Consider the following 10,417-nt stretch of genomic DNA (forward strand, 5'->3'; position numbering starts at 1 on the left):
TGAGTATATGAGTCTGAGGGCTGTGTTCTGGATGGTCTGCAGTTTTTTTATTGTGTTGATAGGGCAAGGTAAGTAAAGGCTATTGCAGTAGTCTACAATGCTCAGCACAAGAGATTGGACAATGATCCGGAATTGGTCTTTATTAAAAAATTTTCTGATTTTTCTTAGATTTCGCATTGTGAAGAATGCTTTTTGGGTGATTTTTTGAATTTGTGTTTGCATTGTGCAGCATCTGTCTAGATGTATACCCAGGATTTTGAGGGAGCTTTGTATTGGGTACTTGATTGAGTTTACTTCCAGTTCTGTTAGGGATGGTTTTTTGTCCTTCTCTAGCATTAGGAATTTGGTTTTGTCTGGGTTCAGCTTCAACTTATGATTTGTCATCCATTTTTCTACTGTTTCTAGTGTTGTTTTCAGGCGTCCTTTGGAGGTTGGATTGTGGATGTCGAAAGGAAGGAGGATGGTTATGTCGTCCGCATAGCTGAAGGAGGTAATATTTAGGGTGTCCAGGGTGGTGCCTAGGGAAGCTATGAATAGGTTGAAGAGTGTGGGAGAGAGGGGAGAGCCTTGTGGCACTCCGCATGGATTGGTCCATGGTTCTGATAGAATGTCTTTTCATTTGACTCTATATGTTCTAGTTTTAAGGAAGCCTTGGAACCAATTGTGAACTTTTCCTGAAATTCCAATTGCGTCTAGTATCTGGAGAAGTATGGAATGGTCCACCAGATCGAATGCAGCCGAGAGATCAAATTGGATGATTAGCAGTCTGTGTCCTTGGCTGAGGTGTCTTCGAGCTATGTCTAGTAAAGATACCAGAAGAGTTTCTGTACTGTGGTTGGTTCTGAATCCGGATTGGGATGGATGTAGGATGTTGTGGGCATCTAGGTACATGGACAGTTGTTTTGCTACTAGCCCTTCTATTATTTTGACGTATGTTGGGATTGAAGCGATTGGTCTGTAGTTCGATGGGCTGTCTATTAGACCTTTGGGGTCTTTCAGTATAGGCGTAACTATGATTTCACCAAGGTCAGGTGGGAACTGGCCTTCCCTGAGTGTTGTTTGCAGCCATAATATGTAGCTAGCTCTGAAGTTGGTGGACGCTGTTGCTAGTAGGTATGGTGGGCAGTTGTTCAGATCACATGAGGATTTGCAATATTTTCTGTATAGCCTGTCCAGATCAGACCACTGGATTGTGGGAAGTCGGTCCAGGATCTGTCTGCTGATATGGACTCATCTGTTAAGGGTTTTATTAGAATCTCGTCTATGTTGTTTTGTGAGTTATTGAATGTTGTTCTGATTGAGATGATTTTATTTTTGAAGTGGTCTGCTAGTTGCGAGGCTGTAGGTGTTAGGTTTCCCTGGGTGGCTAGACATGGTTTGGTGTCGGTAAGGGTTTTTACTAGGTTGAAAAGTTTTTTTGTGTCTGGGTTGTCGGTGCCTATGAGGTTGGAGTAATAGTCTTTACGTTTTTCCTTCAGTTTGATTTTGTATTGCTTGATTTGGATTTTCCATTCTGTTTTAGTGTTATCTTGTTTCTGTTTTAACCATGCCCTTTCTAGTTGTCTACATTTCCTTTTTAGTTGTAGGAGTTCGATGTCAAACCATTTGTCTGATTGTCTACATATTTTATTTTTTGCTTTTAGTGGTGCTAGTTTATTCAAGGTCGATTCGCTGAGAGACCGCCAGGTGTTTATGAATTCACTAGGGTTACTGGAAACTAATGCTGGGTCCACTGCGCTCCAGAATGTGTTGGGGTCGATTTTCTGTCTGGTCATAAAGCTTGTTTTGGGAGGAGTGGGTATATTTTTGTTTTGCTGCCATTTGATGGTGAAATTGTATTTATAGTGGTCCGACCATAGGGTGGGTTGCCAAGCGCCGTTGGTTATTTGGATGTTTTGTGTATTGAGGTTTAGGGATGAGTATGCTGCAATGTCGAGTTGATGACCTTTTTCGTGTGTTGGTTCAGGATTGAGGATCTGGTACGATAGGGTATTGAGGTATGATAGAATATCTACTACTTGTTTGGAGGTGTGGTCTTCTAGGTGGAGGTTTAAATCACCAAGGATCAGATTATTTGTAGAGGAAAGAGAGTTCTGGAGGATGAACTCTTCTAGATCTTGTTTGGTGGTATTCCATTTTCCTGGGGTGATATAGCATAGAAGGCAGTTTAGATTTCCTGTAAGGGTGGAGTCAGAAAGTTGGCAGGCTAGAAGGTCTGAATGAGGGGTGGAGTGCTTGGCTAGTACTTTGATGTTGAAGTTGTTTTTTACTATGATTGCTAGCCCTCCTCCTCTTCTATTAGCTCGGCATATTAGTTCAATTTTGTATCCGTTAGGGCAGAGTTCTATAATGTGTGGGTCTGTATCAGATGTGAGCCAGGTTTCTGTAAGGAAGAGGCATCCTAGATCATCTTTTATCAGCCAGTCTTTGATTAGTTCTGTTTTTGGACTTACAAGATCATGAAGGGCATAGAGAAAGTGGAGAGGGACAGATTCGTCAAACTTTCGAAGACTACAAGAACGAGAGGGCATTCAGAAAAATTAAAAGGGGACAGATTCAAAACCAATGCTAGGAAATTCTTCTTCACCCAGAGGGTGGTGGACACCTGGAATGCGCTTCCAGAGGGCGTGATAGGACAGGGTACGGTTTTGGGGTTCAAGAAGGGATTGGATGATTTCCTGAAGGAAAAGGGGATAGAAGGGTATAGATAGAGGATTACTATATAGGTCCTGGACCTGATGGGCCGCCGCGTGAGCGGACTGCTAGGCATGATGGAACTCTGGTCTGACCCAGCAGAGGCATTACTTATGTTCTTATCCCCCTCCCCCTTAATCAATTACATTCTTTAAATTCCAGAAAACCTACCATAAACCCCATTCTTATATACCTTATTTAATGTTCAAATCAAAAAAACCTTCCCCCTCCCCCCATCCTGGATGTGCATTTTTAAGGGGAAAAAATAATATTCAATCATTACAATATTTTGTTAATGGCTCCCAAACCTCCTGAAATTTTCTAAAATTCCCCTGCTGTGTGGCTATTGTCCTCTCCATTTTATAAATGTGACATAAAGAGTTCCACCAGAAACTGTAATTAAGTTTTTCCAATTACTCGTAATCTGTTGTATGGCAACCCCTGTCATAATAAGTAGAAGCCTGTTATTCTTAGATGATATTTGGCTCTTAGCCCTCATTGACATGCCAAGCAGCACAGTATCATACGATAATGCCACTGGATTTTCCAACATACAATTTATTTGACTCCATATTGATTTCCAAAAAGCAAGAATCAATGGACAATAGAACAAATGATCTAATATCCCAGCTTCGAGATGACAGTGCCAGCATCTATTAGATTTAGAGCTATCTAACTTCTTTAAACGAACCAGGATACAAAATGCTCTATGTAATAGAAAAAATCAAGTTTGTCTCATAGATGCAGACACTGTACATCTCATCCTCCAAGACCAAATTTGTAACCATTGAGACGCAGTAATTTGATGCTTAAACTCAATGCTCCAAATGTCCCGAAGACCCGTTTTTGGTTTTTTTTTTCATAAATCCAGATATCAATTTGTACCACTGAGCAGCCTGGTATCCCAGAAAATCCATCTGAAAACACAAAAACAGCAAACTATATTGATCACTAAGATTTTTCCATTCAGGGAACCCTACCTGAATGGCCTGCTTCAATTGCAACCACTTATAATTTTGCGATTTATTAAGACCGTATTTGTGTTGCAATTGTGAAAAATCAAGCAGCTTACCATTAGAAATAACATCATCTAACGTACGTATACCTGCCTTCATCCAATATTTCCAGATAACCTTAAATCCGTCAATTTGAATCTTGGAGTTTAGTCATAGGGTCTGATACTTTGATTTAAGTATTGAAATAGGTGTTAAGTTATTAACATATCTTAACGTTTTCCATGTATCTTCTAATATTCTATTTTCTTTATATAACCTAGGCATTTTGATACTGAGAACATGGCTTAATCTCAGAGGAAACATGAGTTGCCATTCCAACGTCAACCAGTCTAGAAACTCTTCCATGAGCTCTGGGAGGATCCTATACATACCTTGATGCATAATATAGAATTGATGATATCTATAAAAATTAGGAAAATTTACCCCACCCTCCATGATTGGCTTTTGTAAAGATACTAGAGCAATAGATACTAAATAGGAAATCACTCGTGGTATGTTCCAACCGCCTCTTCCTACACTAAAGTCAGGCTTCACCAATCAGGAGCTGCTTTGACACGCAGCTCCTGATTGGTGAAGCCTGACTTTAGCAAAGGAAATCCCGGTCGGAGAATTCCGCGAATGACCGGGGGAACACTGTATATGAAAAACGGATGGAAGAAATTGCATTACAATTAGTACTATTATTATGGGGGTGGAGTCGGGGCAGAGCTTGGGCAGGCCAGGAGTGGAGCTTGGGCGGGGATACTCGGTTGGTATTTGTTAGGCTTAAGGGGTACTTGGCTTGAAAAGGTTGAGAAACACTGTTCTAGACTGTTTAAAACCAGGATGCTCAACCACAAAATGGAACTTAAAGAGAAATAGAATCACTGAACCACTAGTTGAACATTGTTCTGAATGCAAGCACCAATTTTTGGACTTGAAGGGCTGAATTCTGTATAAGACACCCAGTCTCAGAAGCCGCCTAAGCGGCTTTAGAGAATTGCACATGGGCGTCCTATAGAGCAGTGATTCCCAACCCTGTCCTGGAGGAACACCAGGCCAATCGGGTTTTCAGGCTAGCCCTAATGAATATGCATGAGAGAGATTTGCATATGATGGAAGTGATAGGCATGCAAATTTGCTTCATGCATATTCATTAGGGCTAGCCTGAAAACCCAATTGGCCTGGTGTTCCTCCAGGACAGGGTTGGGAACCACTGCTATAGAGAATCGTGTCTGTCCTCAAAGACAGACACTTAAGCTCGCCTAATATACCAATACCAATTCTCTAACCAGCATCCATATCTAACTGGCATCCCGCAAAGACTACCGGCAGGAGGGATGCCCTGTCCCTCCTAACAGTAACCCCCCCCCCCATCGACGGCAAGAGGGATGCCCAGTCCCTCCTGCCAGAACCGCCACACCTCCCAAACATCACGGGCAATCCCCGGACCCCCCTCCACCTCCTCCGGACCCCCCAACCTTAAAATGTTGGCCGGCTGGAGGCATCCTTCCTACCTCCAGCTGGATGGCCCGCCTTCTCACGAATGGCGGGTCTGCCCTTTCCTGGTACATTGTGGGAATAAGCACATGGTTAGTAGTAGAGAATGATGTGGAAAAAAAGAATGTCCGTCTTCGCAAACCATCTGATCCCATCCGCACAAGCCTCAAATAGTTATGATTTTATACTGAATTTATTTTAAAGTACAAAAAGAAACAATATTCTGTACAATTGTCATTTTATAAATCACAAATACAGAGCAAGGATCAACAAAACCCCTGTCTCATCTCTCCTCCCACATATCCCCTCCACTATTGAGAAAACTGAAGTCAAACTGGTACTACTGAATGCTATATAGAAAAATCAAACTAACAGAATACTTCAGTCACACATTGTAGGAATAGAGTTAGGGGAGTGCAACTAGAGCAACTACCCCCTGTTCAGAGACAGCCCTAAGACAGATGGAAGCTAAAGAAGCACAGCCTGGGCTTTGCAGTCCCCAGTAGAGAATGACAAAGGGACAAATTTTTTCCTGTCCCTGCAGGAACTCATTTTCCCATCCCGGAGAGTTCTTTTCCTGTCCAATTCCTGCAAGTTCCATCCTCTTCTACACAAGCCTCAAACACTTTAAAATCATAAGTATTCAAGACTTGTGCAGTTAAGACAGAGCTTACAGGAACGGTACAGGGATAGCAACAAAACTCATGGAGACGAGGACAGGGATGTAGTTCCTGCGGGGATGGGGAAAAATTTATCCCCGTTTCATTTGGTGCAGGGATAGCAACAAAACTCATGGGGATGGGGGAAATCGAGTTCCTGCGGGGACGGGGAAAAATTTTCCCCATGTCATTCTCTAGTCCCCAGTTATGTCTAGCAGGATACATATTTCAAATCTGATATATTCTAAATCACAAAATAGAAAATATTTATTTTCTACCTTTTGTTGTCTGGTCATTTTATTCTTCACGTCACATTGGTCTCAGGCTCTGGTTTCTGTTTTCATCTGTCTACTTTCAATTCACTTGCCAGGGTCTCCTGACCATTTGACATGTCTTCTTTCTCCATGCTCACCATTCGTTTTCCATCTCTGTGTATGTTTTTTCCCCATGTTCAGCAAGCATCTCTCTTCAATGTCTCCTATACATCCCTTTCTAATATTTCACCTGTGCATTCATCATCAACACTATTTTGTGGCCCTATCCCCTCCGTGCCCAATTTCAATCCTGTGTCCCTCCCCCCCTCCCAAGTCCGACATCTCTCTTCTGTGTTTCTCTTCTCCTTCATGTCTAACCACCTTGTGTGTCCATATACCATCATGTGTCTGGCATTTCCCCAGACTGTATCCATATACCACCCCCATAAAGCGTTCCCCTTTGTGTGTCTGTTCTTATACTCCCATCCAGGCCTACATCTCCCCATGTCCATGAAAGCAGTGCATGCAAATAGATCTCATGCATATTCATTGGGGAAATCCTGAAAAACCAACTGAAATACGGCTCTCGAGGACCGGAGTTTCCTACCCCTGCCTTAGAGGATGGCAGCTGCTTCGATAGGGAACACAAACTAGAGTCTAAATCCCTTTTTAGTCTAAGGTGCTAGGCAAACAAAGTAGACAGCAGGGAAATGTCCATTCTCGAAACAAAAGTACAAAATGTAGTGTGTGTGGTTTGTTGTTTTTTTTTTTTAAATGGCCTACCTGTATTTTCAGGCGTTTAATTGCCCAGACCACGTCTATCTTTAAGCCCTATTCCTGAACAAAAATTCACCTAGGTCCCAAATGCCCTAAATAAGACTAGTCCTTTGCCTAAAACCATAAGCACCAGTTAGAGAATTGTGAATCATTTCCCCCACCCCCCGCAACGATCGTGGTAGGAAGTATGCCCAATTCCTCCTGCATGAAATGCCGCAAAGCCCCCCACAACCTTCGCCAGCAGGAGGGATACCCAATCCCTCCTGCACAAACCGCCGCAAATCACCTGTAACCTTCGCCAGCAGCAGGGATGCCCAATCCCTCCGACGGCAGGAGGGATGCCTAGTCCCGCCTGCTGGACAATCCCACCTCCTCACCAAGGTAGGCCACCAGACCCTCCCCCAGCCCAGCCAAACACCCCCCAAACCACCCAAAACACCCCTACCTTTGTAGTTGGCTGGCTGGACCCTTCTAGCCTCTGACCAGCAAGCCCGCCTTCACCAAAATGATGGGTCATCACCTTCCCGGTGCAATGTGGTATGCAATGGAGGGGGGGGGGGTTAAGGCCCTGATTGGCCCAGGCACCTGGGCCAACTGTAATGTTAGACCTGACTCACAGTGCAATCTGGGATGTGATAAGAACATAAGAATTGCCACTGCTGGGTCAGACCATGGTCAATTGTGCCCAGCAGTCTGCTCACACGGCAGCCCCCAGGTCAAAGACCAGTGCTCTGGCACCTCTCTCTCCATCTCTTGACTGTCTAAGAATCTCTTCCTCCCTTCCCTGGTCTTGATCACTCTCTCTACTATCCCCCAACCCCCCTTGTGGGTCTTGTATCCCGTCCCCTCACCACCTCTGTCACTTGCACTCTGAATGTTTTCCCTAATCCCCATGATCTGGCATCTCTCTCTTTCTTTCTACAATCAAGCATTCCTTATTATCCCCTTTCTGGCCTGGGTTTCCTTCTCATCTTGTTTCCCCTCTACTTACTGGTCCATGTCCTCTCCCCGCAGGTTTAGCATCATGCCCCTGCCTTCCCCCTACTTGCAGTCCAGCATCCATATCCCCTCTTCTACCCCCCCCCCAACTTGCAGTCTAGGATTCATGTCCTCTCCTCCTCCCCCCCCCCACAGGCCTAGCATCCATGTTTCCTCCTGCCCCCCTAAATTGTGGTCTTGCATTCATTCCCCCTGCGGATCTGGCCTCTCCCCCTAACACACACACGCACACCGTGAGATCCGATATACCAGCAGGCTTCCCAGAGCTGCAGTAGCAGCAGAAGAGAGACAGCGCTGTGAACAGGCTGCTCGCAGCTGGCCCTACCGGGGCCTTCTCTCTGCCACATCAGGAAGTGATGCAGCAGAGGGAAGGTCCCAGCTGCAAGCTGCCTGATCTCACAGCAAGGGGGGGTGTTGATCGGCAGGAGAGAGGTCAGACCCAAGTAACAGGTGTGCATACAGAACAGACACAATGCCAAGGGACTGTTGAAAGAAAGAACAAAAACTTTCAGGGTGCATGGGGGGGAAGCACTAAACGAAAGCAGATCCAGGGAACTTAACATCAGATGTCAGCCAGGGTGAGGGTGGAGTTTAAGGGGTAGGGGAAAGCTTTTAAAATGAATACTGGTGCCAGGAGTCACACTCCCTGTGAGGACATCATACAGGGGCTCACCGTGAGAGGAGAAGGCTTTTAAGGTGGACATTGAAGGATTGGAATTGCAGGAGAATGTAGGAAACTTATACACAGCCTTACTGACATCTGAAGTAATAAAAAAGAAAATTAAAAATATATCCTTAGTCCACGTCTTCATAACAGAGTCAGGAAACAGTAAAATCTTAAAATTGATAGAGGATCTGTGAAAATCCAGAGGATCCAGAAAATCTGTGTTTTACCTTTTGCTTATTTAAATTTCCCATGTGCATTTTGCTCACAATTCAGGTTTAGATGGAAAATTAATACAAGTTCTGTACTTGTATTTTATGTATTAAATTAAAAATCGTTGAACAACCTCTAGATAATAATAGTCACCAAAAGGCTTATTTGGCATAATTAACGGTTGCCAGACATAATAGACTTTTTTTTTTAACAACCCTACTGTGCATACCTATGGTGGAAATTAACTGCAGCACAGAAACCCTATTTATATACATCAGCCATTACAAGCAGGTAAACTGCTCAACAGTGCACAATAACCAGCAATAGCTCGCCTTTGTAAAAGGAGCCCTAAAACTTAGTTTTATAGACCGGGTCTTTAACCAAAAGGAGCTCGACTCAGTTAACAGTAAAATAAGCATAATGACTTAATTTCCAAAATGTTTAGTAAACAGGATAATTTTCAGGGACAAATAAGAAATTAAAAAAATGAAGTTTAAAAAAATTATCTATCTTGTTTTCATGCACTGGATTCTATGTACTTTTACAATTAAATTTTGTTTTAATTTCCATTTGTTATTTTTGTAAGGAATAGGACCGGACACCCCACAGCAGTTGCAAAACTTGAGGGAAGGTCTCATAGTAGGAAGCAGCATAGACTGAGAGGACCGGGGCCGTGTGGCCTTGTGGGTAGATAGGGCAGAGCAGGTTATCAGCTCTTTACCTTAATGTTGAGTTTCCTGGAGCCGGCAAGCAGACTTCCCTCCCCCTCCTCCAGCTGCTCGGGCACGTGGATCCCCTTTGTTCGGAAGCCGATATCCGTGGCATTATCCGGTCTAGGCTTTTTCCTGCCCACTCTCAGCTTCACTTTCTGAAAGTCGTCCTGCCGCTTCCTCTTACTGCTCATATTGCGGCTGCAATTCAGATCCCCGCGCGCCCGATCTCCCACTCTTTCACGTTCTCCCTGAACGCAGAGGACGGCAGTTGGAGGCTGAAAATCACAGCGTAGCCACGATCTAAGCGGGCAGATGAGCCGTCCCACTGTGACACAGAGCCAGAAGCACCTAACAGCATTCAGACAGCGCGCGACCAGAGGTGATCGGTTTCCACTTCCGGCCTGACCCGCCCCTCGCCTTGCAGTGCCTGGACGGCGCGCGATGCGGGGCAAACTAGTTGCCTTCGCATTGCCCAGTTCGGCGATTGAGAAGAAAAATAATAACCGTAGAAAGTGGATAAACCTTCACGATAAAATACGGTGCTACCTTTTTCTAAATCCACTGGGCGATATCCTCTCCTCGTTTCCTTGGCTTTCCAAACTGACCCCCCCCCCTTCGGCCATGCTCAACAGTTCAAAAAAAGAGCTAGAGTGCATGCACATTTCTGGGAACAAGGTAAAAAACCAGGATTTGCAGGATTCTTAGGATCTCCAGGATGTAGGGCAGACCACCTTAAGAATGGAATGCTCATTTTTTAATGACAGCAACAGGCTGTCTTTCAGTGGGGAATTTCTTTCTTCTGTAGGTGGGTTTGGCAGAAGACAATGATGTCAGCAAAAGGGCAGGGGGCTTCCTGCAGAATGACAGAAAATCAATCAACCCAGTTGGTGCAAATTGCAGAGCTAAATAGTGGAAGCTGCTGCAGGGAGTGATTGTGGGGGACTGAAAG

General features: G+C 44.4%; 1 protein-coding gene across 1 annotated transcript in view; it reads right to left on the bottom strand.

Annotated features, from left to right (window-relative positions):
• TEX10 (testis expressed 10) overlaps positions 1 to 9,968 on the bottom strand; it is a 258,142-nt gene extending 248,174 nt beyond the window's left edge. The window contains exon 1 of the mRNA XM_033929656.1: positions 9,477 to 9,968. Coding sequence (XP_033785547.1) covers positions 9,477 to 9,659 — 183 coding nt within the window. The 5' untranslated portion in view covers positions 9,660 to 9,968. The remainder of the gene's footprint in view (positions 1 to 9,476) is intronic.
• Between the last annotated feature and the right edge of the window lie 449 nt (positions 9,969 to 10,417).

This window comes from Geotrypetes seraphini, chromosome 2 (genome assembly GCF_902459505.1).
Source record: "Geotrypetes seraphini chromosome 2, aGeoSer1.1, whole genome shotgun sequence".
In the NCBI taxonomy this organism is placed as follows: Eukaryota; Metazoa; Chordata; class Amphibia; order Gymnophiona; family Dermophiidae; genus Geotrypetes; species Geotrypetes seraphini.